The sequence below is a fragment of the Canis lupus genome, chromosome 21, assembly GCF_011100685.1.
Source record: "Canis lupus familiaris isolate Mischka breed German Shepherd chromosome 21, alternate assembly UU_Cfam_GSD_1.0, whole genome shotgun sequence".
NCBI classification, from domain to species: Eukaryota; Metazoa; Chordata; class Mammalia; order Carnivora; family Canidae; genus Canis; species Canis lupus.
The window spans coordinates 24,201,324-24,221,010 of NC_049242.1; the positions used below are offsets into that span (position 1 = coordinate 24,201,324).

General features: G+C 37.0%; 2 protein-coding genes across 2 annotated transcripts in view; one reads left to right on the forward strand and one right to left on the reverse strand.

The window, feature by feature from the left end:
• The window catches only part of PPME1 (protein phosphatase methylesterase 1), an 86,136-nt gene that overhangs the window by 45,556 nt on the left and 20,893 nt on the right, over positions 1-19,687 (reverse strand). The gene's annotated exons all lie outside the window — the stretch shown is intronic.
• LOC102156968 (cytochrome c oxidase subunit 6A1, mitochondrial-like) lies at positions 4,021-4,401 on the forward strand. The gene is given in 1 exon segment (XM_038569328.1): positions 4,021-4,401. A coding segment is annotated over 1 exon segment (381 nt).

The following is a 19,687-nucleotide window of genomic DNA, read 5'->3' on the forward strand; positions in this document are numbered from 1 at the left end:
GAATCTAACACATCTGACATTTAGTAGTTGCTCAGTGAACAGGTAAAATCCTATCTTCTGATAGAAAAACTGCCTATAGAGAAATAAACTTCAACTTCAGCTTAGACTTATTTTTTCTGGTTTGCTGGTTGCACTTGAATTCCTACTGGAAAACTAAAAGTAGAATTCTTAATTCTACTGACTCATCAGTCACTCACAAAACCACCTATGCATATACTAATTTGAGTATAACAACCACACATGGCATGTCAAACATGTTATAATGGATTCTAAGAATCTATGGGTGAATTTTTTATGTCTGGACCTAGGATGTCATCACAGTTATAGTATCTAACATTTACTGTGCCACAACAGTGAATCACTCTGCCAAGTAATTTATAGGCATGATTCCATTTAATCCTCACAAAACTTCAAGTTATTTTTATCCTTATTTCACAGATAACAGATTTAGAGATATGAAGTAACTTATGCAAGGTTATACAACTACTAAGTGGCAGTGACAGAATTCAAATCCAGTTCCATCACTCTTCAAAGTCTCTGCTCTTTACCCCCATGCTATATTAATTCTCAGATCCTTTTTTTCTCTCTCACTCTTTCATTTATGCTTCTGAGAAGTAATAAGGCTTTAGCATATATTATCAGAAATTTCCTTTTCAGAGAGTCTTTTCCAAGGCCACAGAAACTTTCCAAGTTGGCCGGGCACCAGAAAAAATTACCAGTTAAAGAAAAATTAGTTTGTATAATAGAAATTATTCCTATGAGAACACCCTCCATTTCTAATTCCCTTCATTTAAAAAAAGTTCTAGGGACTACCCAAGGTATACCAACATATGAGTAATTCCCATCTGGTTAAAGAGCCAATAATCTATACCTCCAAAGGTTGCTCCTATTCCCAGAGACATTTTTTCTGGGATATTCCTTTGAAAACGTAATTGGTTATATACTCTACGATTGTGTCCAGGTAATTTTGCAATCAATGTTAGATGGGAAATAGATAGTAAGGATCTCACATTAATCTTTATATTCTAGTTGGAAAGAATACTCTGTATTTTAGGGATGTAGTTCTAGTTCTTTTTAAAAATGGTTTGCTTTTAATAGTTTTATGCTTACCTGTTTTATAGTCATTACAGCTTATATAGGCTTTTTAGTTATAATTTTTTAAATAAATTACTGATTTTTTTTCTCCATGGAGTCATAATGGAATAATTTTAAAGTAATGAAAAGAATTTTCAAAAGCAAGGTTAATTTATCCATAATTTTTTTTAAGAGAAAGAAAGAGAGGGTGGGAGTATGTGGGTGTGGGGGGTAGAAGAAGAGAGAGAGAATCTTAAGCAGGCTCCACACCCAGTGAGCAGAAGGACTTGGAACTCCATCTCACGATGGTGAGATCATGACCTCAGCCAAAATCAAGAGTTGGACGTTTAACTGAATGGGCCACCCCAAGGTTAAGTTATACTTTAAAAGTGAGGGTTTATTCACCAAGAACCTATTATCTGTATTAGGCTGGAACTGAGGTAGGGTGATAGGAGATGAAGGGGTAATTATAAAACTAGTGATACAATGCCTCTGTTCTCAAGAAGCTCATGTTAAATATGTGAATATCTAACATAAGGTGGAGTTAAATGCCCTAAGAGGTATAGCTAAAGTGCTGTGAATGTTCAAAGGAAGAAATATAAAGATTACTTAAAAAAAAAAAGATCACTTATAGCTTGAGAAATAAAAAGAGGCTTCAAAGAAAAAAATAACAGTTAAGTTAGGCATTGAAGGACAGACAGAATTTGGACTGAGAGAAACAGGAAAGGGTAAGGAAGACCTGTCAGGCAGGGAGAAGGGCACAAATAAGAACCCAGTATGGTGCCTGTCATAGGTAACACCCATAAAAAGCAAACAAAAATAGCTAATTCCAACAAGGTGGAAATAAGTACAATAGTTTTGAAAAAAAGAAGCTAATACAACTAAAAGCAGATCATGGAGAAAGAATGATATCAGATATAATAGAGTGGGGGAATATATGTTCTTTTTTCTCTTATTTGCATGTTAGAGTCCCAAGAGTCTGAAAGAGTTTGGATGATTCAGATTAAAGTATTTTAGAAAAGTCAATGTGGTGAAAGCTCCAAGATGGACTTGCTTCTGGGGGAAAAATGTTGCTGAAATAACCTGGTTAGAAGAAGATGGGAGTCTAACTGGCAATAGAATTAAAAAGGAGGAAAATATAGAAAGACCTTTCAAAAAGGCAATCAACAAATTTCTGGAATGTTCAAGACATGGAAGATGACTGATAGAATCCAAGTCAATTCTAAACTTTTGAACAGAGAGATGAATTATTAAGTCCAACAAATTGTAAAAAAACAAAAAAACCAAAACTACTCTGAGAGGTGTAAGTACACAGAATTTTTGATGTCAGAATAAAGTTTATTTCAAACCCAACACAATAAATGTTTAATTTCTTGCCACCTCTTGCTACGAGAGGGAAGAGTTTGGCAGACAAAGAACAAAGTAGTGCAATGGGAGATACAGAGAAAATAGAGCTTCTACTTAAACCATGTGAATCAAGTGTGTTTATAGAATCTTTGCTACTGTCACACACTCCATTCAGAATCTGATGAACGCTATAAACCCTCACTCTAGAAACAAGTGCATGTGCATATTTTGCACATAATTGCACTGGCTTCAAGAAGCTCATGTATGACTCCTAAATAAGAACCCCTGGCCTATACCTTGACCATAACTACTTATTTCCAGCAGAAAGGCAAAAAATATAAAAAGGAAGAAAATTATGAGGAGATTCTACTTCCTTAAAACTTCCTAAACCTAAATTAGTTTTCCATTTGCTACACACCAAAAGTTTCTTTTCATGACCCAGTTCTGCCTTTATTAATTGTGTGACCTTGGGCAAGTCACTTAACTTCTCTATGCCTGAGTTTCTTCATGTCAGATGGGGTCATAATCCAATTTAATAGGGGATGTAATGAGGATTAAAGTAGCCTTCTCTCTTGGTTACTCTCAAATTAACCTGTTCTATTTTTATTACAGAATTAATCATTTCCTAAAATTAGTTTACTCTTCTATTTGTTATTATCTTAATCATTCCACCTAATTTGCTACTGATGTAGGATCCACAAGAGCAAAAATGTTCTCCATTTGTTCACTGATATACTCTCAGGGCCCAACATACTAATGATTAACTGTTGACAGTAAGAAATTAGCTAATGGGCATAAAGCACTTAGCTTGGTGTCTCGGTAAGTTTATCATCATCATCATCATCATCATCATCATCATCATCATCAGGCTGAAGCTAAGAAACAGAATCTTCCTTACTGAATCCTGAGGTTTCCAGTAAAAGGAAATGGAACACTACAAAACTACACTAATCAAGACTGTGGTATAAGCATGAGAGTAGACATATAGATAGGTCAAATAGAACTGAAGGTCCAGAAATAAACTAACATTTATAGTCCATAGATTTGCAACAAAAGGGCCAAGACAATTCACTGGAGAAAGAACAGTCTTTCCAACCAATGCTATTTGGACAACTGAGTATTCATATGTAATATGAATCTGGACCCCCCCCCCCCACACTACATAATTAAATCATAGTGGATCATAAGCCTAAATGTAAGAGCTAAAACTATTAAACTTTGAGAAGAAAATACAGGAGTAAATCTTTACGATCTTTGATTAGGCAACAATTTCTTTTTTTTTTTTTTAAGATTTTATTTATTTATTCATGAGAGACAGAGAGAGAGAGAAGAGAGAGAGAGAGAGAAAGGCAGAGACATAGTCAGAGGGAGAAGCAGGCTCCAAGCAGGAAGCCTGATGTGGGACTCAATCCCGGGACTCCAGGATCACGCCCTGAGCCAAAGGCAGATGCTCAACCGCAGAGCTACCCAGGTGTCCCTAGGCAACAATTTCTTAGCTACACCACCAAAAGTAGAGCTAAAGAGAAAACTCAGGAGTTGGAGTTTGTCAAAACTAAAACTTTTCATTAAAACTATATACAGTTTTGGTCCAGGTTGAAAATGGCAGTGGTGGCTCAGTTTTGGGTTTCTGGGCTGCTTGGTCAGTCCCAGGAATAGCTGGGGTGGTCCATGTAGAGTGAGGAGAGCTCAAATCAAATCTGGGAGGCCCTCATCTACTATGTAACACTCCCCAGCGTGGGAATGAGCATATTGAATGTCTTCCTAAAGCTACATCATGGAGAGTATCAGAGACCCAAGTTCTGGGGTAGGATGGCCTACCCTCATCTCCACATCAGGTCCAAGCCCTTTTCCTGGGGAGATGGTAATCATACTCTATTCCATAATTCTCACATGAATCCATTTCTGACCAGCTATGAAAATGAACAAAGAGAATTGGGACCACAACCCAGTGGGGACCACATTACTGGTTTGGACCCATGACTCTGCACATAGACCAGAAAAGTATATGATACCTTAAGCTCACCTTCTTTATTTGTATCAAATGATGACCAGATGACCAGTATACTGATCTTCTATCCCTTTCCTTATAGCATGAGATAGCTAATAAATAATTTAGATTAGTCCAAGGGGGAAAAAAATCCCTATATACACTTTTTACATTACAGCTGTATATAGTTTGTCTTAGTTTAAACTTCTATTTAAAGTAATCATTTCTAGTGACTGGAAGATTTGTGATCATTAGCAAATCAATCTCTGCTTCAATTTCTTCAACTGTAAGCTCTGAAAAAATGATTACAAATAGGCACATAAAATGTACTTCAGAAATGTTATAGTAGAAATACTGTTCACAGCTGAGCCACATAGTATATTGATTACATTTTCTTCTGTGTCCTCTTACTTTTTTCCAGAATGACTGTCTTTTACTTTGTTTACATAGCTTTTTATTAAACTATAACTGTTTTATAAGAACTTTTTATAGGCATAAGATATTAGCAGACATTTCACAAAAAAGCAAGCACAAATAGTTCATAAATGAAAAGGTTCCCAATTTCATTCAGAGTCAGAGACATAAAATTTTATTTTATTTTTTATTTATGTTTTAGAGACATAATATTTTAAGTCACAGTAATATATAATTTCACACCCATTATGTTGACAAAATATGAAGCCAGACATTACTAGGTATTGATAAGGATCTAAATTGGATGAACTGTCATCCACTGTGGGTGTTCTTTAGTAGTTTCATTTTACATCAACACATCTGCAGAAAGGCACTAAGATACACATAAAAAGATGTTCACAGAACCATCTGCATAAAACCAAAGAATAACAAGCAAACTAAAATCCAACACCACTAGGATATATATATTGAGATATCTTCAGATAACTGAACATGCCACAACAGAAGAAATGGATATGCTAAAATTATATGCAGTAACATGCGTGAATTTCAAAAATACATTTGAAGCATAGAAGAGTTAAGTGCAGTATGATTCTATTAACAACAAAGTTCCAAAACAGGCAAAACTAAATAATATCTTTTCTATGGATACTTGCATAGGTGCTCAAACTATACAGAAAGGCAACAGAATGAGTACAGGAAGAGTCCAAGATGGTGGAGAAGTAGGAGACCTTAGTTTCATCTGGTCCCAGAAACGCAGCTAGATAGCTATCAAATCAATCTGAACACCTGCAAACTCAACCAGAGATCTAAGAAAAGAACAGCTGCAACTTTACAAATAGAAAAGCGACTACTTTCTGCAAGGTAGGAGGTGCAGAGAAGTGAATGGAAGGTGATATATGGGAAGACAGACCACAGGGATCAGGAGCCTCTGGCAGCCAGCACCAGAAAGTGATACAGCAGTGGAGCACAACACTGGAGCCTTTAGAAGTTTGCTCCAGTGAGGGATGTCCCTGCCTGAAAGGTGCGTAGGCAGTGAAGTAGGGGCAGAATCCTAGGTGGGACAGTGTGGTCTCAGGATCCCTGGGGTCACAGAAAGAACAGGGGTGCCTGAGTGTAGCAGAGTTCCCCAAGCATCAGAGTGGGGAAACTGGTTGCAATCAGCGAACCCAGGAGTAGGCTCTCAGTTAGGGGTTACCATAAACCACAAACCACTGCGGGGATGGGCAACCACTCTCTGAGCAGGGGCCCCAACAAGCAGCAGAACCACCACAAGGCCCCCAACCCTGGTACGGGTGCCAGCCTCAGCAGTCTGCAAGGTTTGGAGACTAGAAGTGGGGTCCTGTGCCTGAAATACAAATGCTTAATCACAGGCTGGGTGAGTAGAGTGCAGAGGGAGACCAGGGACACAGAAGTGATTGACTGCTTTTCCCTGAGGGCACACTGAGGAACCATGAGCTTCCAGCTCTGGGCTGGAGATTGGAGGGCCACCATTTTCATTCTCAGCCTATATATATATATTTTTTTTTTTCCAAGATTGTATTTATTCATGAGAGACACAGTGAGAGGCAGAGACACAGGCAGAGGGAGAAGTAGGCTCCATGCAGGGAGCCCAATGTGGGACTCATCCAGGGTCTCCAGGATCACACCCTGGGCCAAAGGAGGTGCTCAACCACAGGAGGCGTCCCATCATTCTCAGCCTCTAAAGCTGCAAGAAAGACTTCAGGGAACAAAAGCCACATAGAGCAATCCTGAGCAAATTACTTTACCTGGCCCCCTGGTAAGGGCAGTGCAATTCTGCCTGGGGCAAAGACACCTGAGAATCAGTTCAACAGGCCCCACCCCCAGAAGATTAGAAAGAAAACAGGCTAAAACCACGTATATGGATCATAAAGAATTGCAAAATGCCAGCATCAGGGGAAAATAGTATATAGGATTCACGGGTTATTTCCCACAATTCTTTAGTCTTTCAATTTTAATTTTTTTCTTTTTCCTCTTTCAAAGAATTTATTAATTCATTTTTACAGTTACATTCTACTCTTTCACTGTATTTAATTTTATTTTTGGATATAACAAGTTTTTCTTTCTCCACAATCTTGGGATACAGTTTCTTCTAACAAACAGACCAAAATACACCCAGAATCTAGTGTATGGTTCTGTTCTCTTCACCTGTCTGATCATATTCTCTATCTCTCTCTCTCTTCTTTTTGTTCTCTCTTCTTTTGTCCAATGCTATTTTTAAAATTTCCTCTTTACAGGGATGCCTAGTTGGCTCATTGGTTGAGCATCTGCATTTGGCTCAAGTAGTGACCCTGAGGTTCTGGGATCAAGTCCCTGAATCAGGATCCCTGCAGGAAGCCTACTTCTCCCTCTACGTCTCTGTCTCTCTCTGTGTGTGTCTCTCATGAATAAATAAAATCTTTAAAAAATTTTTTTCATCTTTACAGTTGCATTCTATCTTTTCAATATATTTAATTTTATTTTTGTGTACATATATTTTTCTTTCTTTACAATTCTGAAATGTAGTTTCAGTTCATTCAAAAATACACTCAGGATATAGTATATTGCTCTGTTCCGCTCACTTGTCTGTTTATATATTTTTTGGTCTCTCTTTTTTTTTTGGTCTCTTAATTTTCATTTTTACAGTTACATTCTGTCCATTCATTGTATTTAATTTTATTTTTGTACATATATAAGTTTTTCATCTTTGAAATTTGGGGATCTAGTTTTCTAACAAATAGACCAAAATACACACAGGATCCAGTGTATTGCTCTGTCCTATCCACCTGTCTGATTATATTCTCTTATTTTTTTTTAAGTTTTATTTATTTTCAGTTTTGGGTCTCTTCTGATTTGTTTAGTGTATATTTCTCCAGGATCACTGTTGCCATTTTAGTATTTTGCTCTCTCATTCATCTATTCTTTTCTGGATAGAATGACAAGACAGAAAAACTCACCTCAAAAAAGAGAACAATGGGCAGCCCCGGTGGCTCAGCGGTTTAGCACCACCTTCAGTCCAGGGCATGATGCTGGAGACCCGGGATCGAGTCCCACATCGGGCTCCCTGCATGGGGCCTGCTTCTCCCTCTGCCTATCTCTCTCTGGGTGTCTCTCATGAATAAATAAATTAAAAAAAAAAAACAAAACAAAACAAGAAGTAGTACTGACACCCAGGGACCTAATCGATATGGACCTAAGTAAGATGTTGGAACTAGAGTTCAGAATAAGGATTATAAAGATACTAGCTAGGCCTGAAAAAAGCATAGAAGACACTAGAGGATTCTTTTCTGTAAAAATAAAAGAACTAACTAAAATTTCATCAAGTCAAAAAAAAAAAGGCTATTAATGAGATGCAATAAAAAACGGAGGCTCTAACTGCTAGGATAAATGAGGCAGAAGAGAGAATTAGTGATCTAGAAGACAAAATTATGGATAATAAAGCCAAAAAAAAGAGATAAACAACCACTGGATCACAAGGGGAGAATCTGAGAGATAAGTGATACCATAAAGCTAAACAATATTAGAATAATTGGGATCCCATAAGAAGAGGAAAGAGAGATGGGGGAGGGGGGGGCAGAAGGTATATTGGAGCAAATTATAGTGAAGAACTTCCCTAATATGGTGAAGGAAACAGGCATTCAACTCTAGGAGGCACACATAATACTAAAACATGAAAATCTCAGAGACAATGAGAAAAATCCTAAAAGCAGCTCAGAACAAGAGGTTTGTAACCTACAAGGGTAGAAACATTTGACTGGCAGCAGACCTACCCACAGAGACCTGGCAGGCCAGAAAAGCCTGGCATCATATATTTAAGGTGTTAAAGGAGAAAAAATATGCAGCCAAGAATACTTTATCCAGCCAGGTTGTCCTTCAAAATAGAAGGAAAGATAAAAAGCTTCCAGGACAAACAAACTAAAAAAATTTGTGATCACTAAACCAGCCCTACAAAAATAATTAACTAATAATTTAATGTCTCTCCAACAAGAAAATATAACAATTGTAAATATTTATGCCCCCAACATGGAAGCAGCCAATTATATAAACTAATTAATAACAAAATTAAAGAAACACATTGATAATAATACAATAGTAGGGGGCTTCAACACCCCACTCACTGCAATGGACAGATCATCTTAGCAGAAGATTAACAAGGAAACAAAGGCTTTGAATGACACCCTGGACCAGATGGATTTCACAGATATATTCAGAACATTCCATCCTGAAGCAAAAAAAATACATTCTTCTTGAGTATACATGGACAGATCACATACTGGGTCACAAATCAGGTCTCAACCTGTACCAAACACTAGGATCATTCTCTGCATATTTTTAGACCACAATGCTTTGAACTGGAACTCAGTCACAAGAGGAAATTTGGAAAGAACTCGAATATATGGAGGTTAAAGAGCATCCTACTAAAGAATGAATAGGTCAACCATGAAATTAAAGAAGAATTAAAAAATAATAATGGGGGCAGCCTGGGTGGCTCAGCGGTTTAGCGCCACCTTCAGCCCGGGACGTGATCCTGGAGACCTGGGATCGAGTCCCACGTCAGATTCCCTCCATGGAGCCTGCTTCTCCCTCGGCCTGTGTCTCTGCCTCTCTCTGTCTCTCTCATGAATAAATGAATAAAATCTTTTTAAAAAATCATGGAAACACACATTCAAAACCTTTGGATGGAGCAAAGGCAGTGCTAAGAGGGAAGTATGTAGCAATACAAGCCTTTCTCAGGAAACAAAAAAGGTCTCAAATACACAATCTAACTTTATACCTAAAGGAGTTGGAGAAGGAAGAGTAAATAAAGCCTAAAGCAAGTAGAAAAGAATTAACAAAGATTAGAGCATTAGTCAATGAAATAGAAACCAAAATTAGAGTAGAAAAGATCAACAGAAACTAGGAGCTAGTTCTTTGAAAGAACTAAAAAGACTGATAAACCACTGGCCAGACTTATCAAAAAGAAAAAGACTCAAATAAATAAAATTGTGAATGAAACAGGAGAGATCACAACCAAAACCAAAGAAATACAAACAATTAGAATATATTATGAGCAACTATACGCCAACAAATCAGGCAACCTGGATGAAATGGATGCATTCCTAGAGAGGAATAAACTACCAAAACTGAAACAGGAAGAAATAAAAAACCTGAACAGACTCATAACCAGCAAGGAAATTGAAGCAGTCATCAAAAATATCTCAACAAACACAAGTCCAGGGCTTGATAATTTTCCAGGATGAATTCTACCAAACTTTTTTTTTTTTTAATTTTTATTTATTTATGATAGTCACAGAGAGAGAGAGAGAGAGGCAGAGACATAGGCAGAGGGAGAAGCAGGCTCCATGCACCGGCAGCCCGACGTGGGATTCGATCCCGGGTCTCCAGGATCGCGCCCTGGGCCAAAGGCAGGCGCCAAACCACTGCGCCACCCAGGGATCCCTCTACCAAACATTTAAAGAAGAATTAATGCCTATTCTTCTGAAGGGGTTTCAAAATATAGAAATGGAAGGAAAACTTCCAGACTCTATAAGGCCAGCATTACCTTGATCCTAAAACCAGACAAAGATCCCACCAAAAAGGAGAATTACAAACCAATATCCCCAATGAACATGGACACCAAAATTCTCACCAAGATACTAGTCAATAGGATCCAACAGTACATTAAAAGGATTATTCAGTATGACCCAGTGGAATTTATTCCTGGGCTGCATGGGTGGTTCAACATTCAGAAATCTATCAATGCAATATACTACAGTAATAAAAGAAAGGACAAGAACCATATGATCCTCTCAATAGATGTAGAAAAAGCATTTGACAAAGTACAGCTTCCTTTCTCGATTAAAACACTTCATATTGTAGGGATAGAGGAAACATACCCTAATATCATAAAAGCCATTTACAAAAAACCCACAGCAAACATCATTCTCAATGGGGGAAAACTGAGAACCCTTCCCCTAAGGTCAGGAACACAGCAGGGATGTTCACTATCACCACTGTTGTTCAACATAATACTAGAAGTCCTAGCCTTAGCAAGCAGACAACAAAAGAAATAAAAGGCATCCAAATCAGCAAAAGAAGACAAACTCTCACTCTTTGCAGAGGACATGATATTCTATGTGGAAAACCCAAAAGACTCCACCCCAAAATTGCTAGAACTCATACAGGAATTCAGCAAAGTGGCAGGATATAAAATCAATGCATAGAAATCAGCTGCATTTCTATATACTAACAATGAGACAATTAGAAACAGAAATCAAGGAGTAGATCCTGTTTACAATTGCATTCAAAATCATAAGATACCTAGGAATAAACCTAGCCAAAGAGGCAAAGGATCTGTACTCAGAAAACAAAATAAGATGCATTATCTTATTTTGATAGAACACACCCTCTGGTAGCTTCCTGAGAAAGGGAGATTAATTTTGAAACTCTCCATGCCAGGGATCCCTGGGTGGCGCAGCGGTTTGGCGCCTGCCTTTGGCCCAGGGCACGATCCTGGAGGCCCAGGATCGAATCCCATGTCGGGCTCCCGGTGCATGGAGCCTGCTTCTCCCTCTGCCTGTGTCTCTGCCTCTCTCTCTCTGTGTGACTATCATAAATAAATAAAAATTTATAAAAAAAAAAAAAAAAGAAACTCTCCATGCCAGATGATGTTACTGAGGAAGATACAAAGAAATGGAAAAACGTTCCATGGCTCATGGATTGTAAGAACAAATACTGTTAAAATGTCTATGCTACCTAGGACAATTTATACATTAACTGCAATCCTTAACAAAATACCATCAACTTATTTCACAGAGCTGGAACAAATAATCCTAAAATTTGTATGGAATCAGAAAAGACCCTGAATAGCCAAAGGAATGTTGAAAAAGAAAACCAAAACTAATGGCATCACAATCCCGGACTTCAAGCTCTATTACAAAGCTATAATCATTAAGACAGGCACAAAAACAGACACATAGATCAATGAAAGAGAACAGAATAGAGAACCCCGAAATGGATCCTCAACTCCGTGGTCCACTAATCTTGGAAAAAGCAAGAAAGAATATCCAATGGAAAGAAGACAGTCTCTTCAACAAATGGCATTGGGAAAATTGGACAGGCACATGCAGAAGAATAAAACTGGACCATTCCCTTACACCATACACAAAAACAGACTCAAAATTATTGAAAGACCTAAATGTGAGACAGGAATCCATCAAAATCCTAAAGGGGAACACAGGCAGCAAGCAACCTCTATTATCTAGGCTGCAGCAACTTCTTGCTAGACAAGTCTCCAAAGGCAAGGGAAACAAAGGCAAAGATGAACTATTGGGACTTCATCAAGATAAAAAGGTTTTGCACAGCAAAGGAAACAGTTAACAAAACCAAAAGACAACAAACAGAATGGGAGAAGATTTGCAAATATCTTATCAGATAAAGGCCTAGTATCCAAAATCTATAAAGAACTTATCAAACTCAACACCCAAAGAACAAATAACCCAATCAAGAAAGTATGAGCAGAGGACAGGAACAGACATTTCTCCAAAGAAGACATACAAATGGTCAACAGACACATGAAAAAATGCTCAAAATCACTGAACACTAGGGAAATACAAATCCAAACCAGAATGAGATACCACTTCACACCAGTCAGAATGACTAAAATGAACAAGTCAGGAAACAACAGATGTTGGCAAGGATGCAGAGAAAGGGGAACCCTTTTATACTGCTGGTGGGAATGCAAGCTAGTGCAGCCACTCTGGAAAACAGTATGGAGTGGAGGTTCCTTAAAAATTTGAAAATAGAGCTACCCTATGACCCAGCAATTACACTACTGGGTATTTACCCCAAAGACAAAAGTAGTGACCTGAAGGGACACCTGCACCCCAATGTTTATAGCAGCAATATCCACAGTAGCCAATCTATGCAAAGAGCCCATATGTCCACTGACAGATAAATGGATAAAGATGTGGTGTATACATCTAGCTAGCTAGCTACACACACACACACACACACACACACACACACACACACACAGAGGAATACTACTCAGCCATCAAAAAGAAATCTTGCCATTTGCAACAATGTGGATGGAACTAGAGGGTATTATGCTAAGCAAAATAAGTCAATCAGAGAAAGACAATTATCCTATGATCTCACTCATCTGTGGAATTAAGAAACAAAATAGAGGATCATAGGGGAAGAAAGGAAAAAATAAAACAAGACACAGAGACAGAGACAAACCAGAGGAAACAAACTGAGGGTTTCTGAAGGAGACGGGGGGTGGCGGGGTGGGATAACTGGATGATGGACATTAAAGAGGGCATGTGATGTAATGAGCACTGGGTATTATGTGAGTCTGATGCATCAGTGACCCCTACCTCTGAAACTAGTAATACATTATATGTTATTATATATAATTAACATTATATGTCAATTAATTGAATTTAAATCAAAAATAGAAAATAAAATAAAAGTTTTAAAAAAGAAGCAAGAGAATGATAAACATGCAATTCAAGACTATGGGGAGTGGAGGTGCTTTTGGGGAAAAGCAAACAGGCATCTAAAGTGCTAATAATAATAATGTCCTATTTCATAAGCCAGGTGGTAGATACATGGGGATTTATTTTGGTCTTCTCTACACTACACATACATACTTTAAACCTTTCTGTATACTTCACAAATAAATTTTTCTAAATAAAAAGAACCCTTTGAGAAATCTGTAAAACTTTTCTTAATATGATCACATTAAATAATCTATCAGGTCTATTTTTTTCTTTTTAAATTTCCATTCTTGGCACCTTCCATTCTGCTCCAAATAGGACTGTTTACTCTTGGAGATGATGAAATGCTTCATTTCACCATCATCCTGTGAATTCCTCTTGCCTCTCTCCTGTGCTGAATCCTTGATTTCCATATCAGGTATTTTTCTTGATGCATTATCTTATTTTGATAGAACACATCCTCTGGTAGCTTCCTGAGAAAGGGAGATTAATTTTGAAACTCTCCATGCCAGATGATGTTATTATCCCATTTTCACAGATAACTAACAGTTTTACCAACAATAGAAATTTTATGTCAGGAACTGTTTCTATCCATGGTAATTAGGTACCTTGATAGATCTAACTTTGGATGTACTGGCTAAAATTGTATGTATGTATGTGTAAAAAATATATATATAAAAATAAATATACAATATGTGAGATTGTATTTATGTATTATCATACTTTTACATGTTATATATAAATTATATATTCATTCATTCATTCTTCGTAAATGCAAGGATGTCTCAGCAAGAAAGTAAGGAATATGGAATACTGAGGCCAAAAGTGAAGGTGGGGACCTAAAGAGGCACTTAGTACATTAAAGCTGGCTTTTATCTTGATAGATTTACCAACTATCTAAATGGAGGTTTGGGGGGTTTCTTGGGGCACACAAAATGCGACGTAAAGCCCAAGGTGAGGAGCCTTGCTGGGCAGCCCTGCAGGAAACCTTTCTCTCATAAAGCTGGTATCTCAAAAGACAATTCTGTCAGTGAAAGGGTAAAGTAGAATTAACTCTGCTCCCTAACCCAATCTCAGGACTAAAAGAAAAATATCTGTCTTGAAACTTGACATTGAATGGAAGGGATCTTTTGTGACTAGGATTATTTGTTCTAGCTCTGTGAAAAATGCTCCTTGTATTTTGATAGAGCTTACATTAAACGTGTAGATTGCTCTGGGTAGCAGAGATGTTCTAACAATATTTGTTCTTCCCAACCATAGCCATGGAATGTTTTTCCATTTTGTTGTGATGTTCTCAATTTCTTTCATGAGTGTTCTATAGTTTTTTGAGTACAGATCCTTTGCCTCTTTGATTAGGTTTATTCCTAGGTATGTTATGGGCTTTGGTGCAAATGTAAACAGTATTGATTCCTTGATTTCTCTTTCTGCGGCTTCATTATTGGTGTATCGAAATGCAACAGATTTCTGTACACTGATTTTGAATCCTACAACTTTACTGAATTCGTGTATTAGTTTTAGCAATTTTTTGGTGGAGTCTTTTGAGTTTTCCACATAGAGTATCAGATCATCTGCAAATAGTGCAAGTTTTTCTTCCTTGTCGATTTGGATGCCTTTTATTTCTTTTTGTTGTCTGATTGCTGAGCCAGGATTTCTAGCACTATATTAAATAACAATGGTGAGTAGACATCCCTGTCTTATTCCTGACTGTAGAGGAAGAGCTCTCAGTTTTTCCCTACTTAGGATGATTATTAGCTGTTTGTCTTTTTCATATGTGGCCTTTCTAATGTTAAGGTATGTTTCCTCTAAACTTACTTTTTATCAAGAATGGATGCTATATTTTATCAAATGCTTTTTCTGCATCTATTGAGATGATCACAATGGTTCTTATGTCCCCTCCTTTTTTAAAAATTAATGTGGCATATCATGTTGATTGCTTTGTGAATACTGAACCACCCTTGCAGCCCAGGAATAAATCCCACTCGATCGTGGTGAATAATTCTTTTAATGTATTGTTGGATTTGATTGGCTAATATCCTGTTGCGAATTTTTGCATCCATGTTCATCAGGGATTTTGGTCTGTAATTCTTTTTAGTGGGGTGTTTGTCTCGTTTAGAATCAATGCTGTCCTCATAGAATGAGTTTGGAAGTTTTCCTTCCATTTCTATTTTTTGAACAGTTTGGGAATAGGTATTAACTCTTCTTTAAATGTTTGGTAGATGGGGCAGTTGGGTAGCTCAGTTGCATAAGACTCTGCCTTTGGCTCAGATCATGATCTCAGGGTCCTGGGATCAAGCCCCACATGGGGTTCCCTGCTCAGCAGGGAGTGTCCTTCTCCTCCCTCCCCCCCCTCATGCTTATGCTCTTGTGTCTCTATCTTTCTCAAATATATAAATAAAATCTTGAAAAAAAAATATTAGGGCAGCCCAGGTGGCTCAGCGGTTTAGTGCTGCCTTCAGCCCAGGGTATGGTCCTGGAGATCGAGTCTCACATCAGACTCCCTGCATAAAATGGAGCCTGCTTCTCCCTCTGCCTGTGTCTGTGCCTCTCTCTCTCTCTCTCTATGCCTCTATGTCTCTCATGAATAAATTAAAAAAAAAGAATTAGAAAAAAAAATTAATGTTTAGTAGAATTCCTCCTGGGAAGCCATAAAAGACCCCAATTAGTCAAAGCTATCTTGAAAAAAGAAAAGCAAAGCTAGAGGCATCACAGTTTTAGGCTTAAAGCTATATTACAAAGCTATAGTCATCAAGACAGTATGGTAGTGGCAAAAAAACAGACACAGTGATCAAGGGAGAAGAACAGAAAATCTAGAAATGGACCCACAATTATACAGTCAACTAGTCTCAACAAAGCAGGAAAGAATATCCAATGGAAAAAAGAAAGTCTCCTTAACAAATGGGTTTGGGAAAACTAGACAGCCACATGCAGAAGAATAAAACTGGACCACTTTCTTACACCATACACAAAAACAAATTCAAAATTGAGGAAAGACCTAAATGTGAGACAGGAATCCATCAAAAGCCTGGAGGAGGACACAGGTAGCAATTTCTTTGACATTGGCTATAGAAATTCTGTACTACACACATCTCCAGAATCAAGGGAACAAAAGTAAAAATGAACTATTGAGACTTCACATCAGGATAAAAAGCTTCTGCACAGCAAAGGAAACAATCAACAAAACTAAAAGGCAGCTTATGGAAAGGGAGGAGGTATTTGTGAATGACATGTCTGATAAAGAGTATTCAAAATTTATAAAGAACTTATGAAACTCAACATGCAAAAACCAAATAATCCAGTTAAGATATGGGCAGAATATGAATAGACATTTTTTCAAAGATGGCATACAGCTGGCTAACAGGCAACATGAAAAGGTGCTCAACATTTCTCATCATCAAGGAAATATAAATCAAAACTATAATGAGATAGTACCCCACACCTGTCAGAAGGGCTAAAATTAACAACAGAGGAAACAACAGTTATTGGCAAAGATGCAGAGGAAGGAATCCTCTTACACTATTGGTGGGAATGCTGGTGCAGCCACCCTGGAAAACAGTATGGAGGTTCTTCAGAAAGTTAATAGAACTACCCTACGATCCAGCAATTGCACTACTAGGTATTTACCTAAAGGACAAAAAATAATGATCTGAAGGGACACAGGCACCTCTATAATTTTCAATAATAGCCAAATTATAGAGAGAGCCCAATGTCCATCAACTGATGGACAAATAAGATGTGCTATATATATGTGTATGAACACACACATACACACACACAGGAATATTAGTCAGCCATCAAAAAGAATGAAATTTTGCCATTTGCAATGATGTGAATGGAGCTAGAATTCTATTATGCTAAGCAAAACAAGTTAGTCAGAGAATGACAAAAACCATATGATTTCATTCATATGTAGAATTTAAAAAACAAACATATGAACATGGGGAAGGCAGGAAAAGAAAGGGAGGCAAGGCACAAGAGACTCTTAACTACAGAGAACTAAGGGTTGATAGAGTGGACACAGGCAGGGGATGGGCTAAATGGGTGATGGGTACTAAGGAGGGCACTTGTGATGAGCACTGAATGTTATATGTAAGTGATGAATCACTAAATTCTACCAATATTATACTCTATGTTAACTAGAATTTAAAAATTTGAAACAAAAAAATGGAAGGGAGGAAGAAAAAATCCTTCTCTGATGAAACTAACCACACAGACAGTTGTCAAACTGATTTTGGCTAAATTTATACCACTTATATACTCTAAGAAGTTTCAAGTTGAGAATTTAAAGTGGGATTTAGACTGGTAGTGCTCTCAGGACCCAAGTGGAATCAAAGAAAATCCTCTTTGAAGAGATCAACCTTCATTCTAGGACCACAAACTCCCAAACATAAAGTTCCAAAGTACATGACCACCTCATAGTCAAAAAGTATAAAATAGGGCAGCCTGGGTGGCTCAGTGGTTTAGCGCCACCTTCAGCCCAGGGTGTAATCCTGGAGACCCAGGATCCAGTCCCATGTCAGGCTCCCTGCATGGAGCCTGCTTCTTCCTCTGCCTGTGTCTCTCATGAATAAATAAATAAATAAATAAATAATCTAAAAAAAAAAAAAAAAAAAAAAAAAAGCATAAAACACGTGAGGAAACAAAGACTTCAGGGACTGAAATAATCAGAGATAATATAAATAACTGATATGTTTTACAAATAATAAAAACTTGAAACAAACACAATTACAATGAAAAGAATAGAATTGAAAAACAAATGGTAAGGTTTAACAAATTAGACACAGTTAAGGGTGAACTAAATACTTGTTCAGATAAACTTAGATACATGTAGCATGTAGCACAGAAACAAAAGATGAAAATTATTAAAGAAGTTAAGAAATACGGAGGAGAAATAACTTACTATGTCAAATTGGAGTTCCAAGAGAAAATTAGAGAATGGATATAGGTAATCTTTGAAGAGTAATAGCTAACATTTCCAGAAGTAAAACTTCAAAATACAGATTCCTAAAGCCCAATGAATGACAAGATTTTAAGAGAATTACTATATTATAGTAAAACTGCAGAACATTAAAGATAATTATGTTAAAAGTAGCTCCACCTCCCAAAATACAAAGTGATATACGCACTAATTTGTTCATTTTGGCACTATTTGAAATACAAAAGAATGGAAAGAACTCAATGTCCATCAGTAGAGAGAATGGTTGAATAAACTGTGTTGCATACATACAATGAAGTACTCTGTAGCTGAAGGCAGAAAAAAAGAATGAAAAAGATCTGTATACACTGTTGGGTGACCAGGATATATTAAGTTTTAAAGTACTATGCAGAACAGTATATATGTTATCTTTTACCTAAGAATATAAATACACACACACACACTTTTTAAAAGTAGAAGAATTGGGACACCTGCATGGCTCAGCTGCTTAAGCATCCAACTCTTGATTTCAGCTCATGTCATGATTTCAGAGTTGTGAGATCAAGCCGTGTGTTGGGCTCCATACTCAGTGGGGAGTCTGCTTGAGATTCTCTTTCCCTCTCCCCCTTGACTTTACCCTTCTAAAACAAATAAATAAATCTTTTAAAAATGTATTAAAAAGGGAATCCCTGGGTGGCTCAGCGGTTTAGCGCCTGCCTTCGATCCACGGTATGATCCTGGAGTCCAGGGATTGAGTCCCACGTTGGGCTCCCTGCCTATGTCTCTGCCAATCTCTCTCTCTCTCTCTCTCTCATGAATAAATAAGTAAAATCTTTAAAAAAATAAAAAATAAAAAATATATTAAAAAAATAAAAGTGTAAGAATTAAACAAAAACTAATGAAACCCTGCAGTAGGGTACTAGAGGGAAAATGAATAGATGTCATAAAGTTTCTGAATGTATACTGCTTTTATAGTCTTAATTTTGGAGTCATATAAATAATTTCTTTTTTGTTTTATGAATACGTTTAACAGTTTATAGAATCCAATCACCACCACCACCAACAACAACAAAAAAGAATTAACCTAATGGTATATAAACAATTATTCCACGTGACTTTAAAACATAATTATTTGACTTTTCATCTCTGGTGGGACATACTTTAAGAAAAAAAGAAAGAACTGAATAGAAATCTTAAACAGAGTTCAGTAATAATGTTGTTGATAGTTTTAATTGGTAGCTTAACTGGTTATTCTGAACATCATATATGTGCATATTTACATACATATATCAAGCAAGTAGGTAGGTTAATGTCATTAGGAACCAAGATTTCCATTGTAAAGGAAGACAAAATTATATAAAATCAAAGAAGTAAAAAACTCTGTAATCTTAATTGGAAATATTAGTATGAATTCATGATTCCTTTTGTTTTATTTTGTTTTTTTAAAAAAGTATATTCTAACTCAGCATA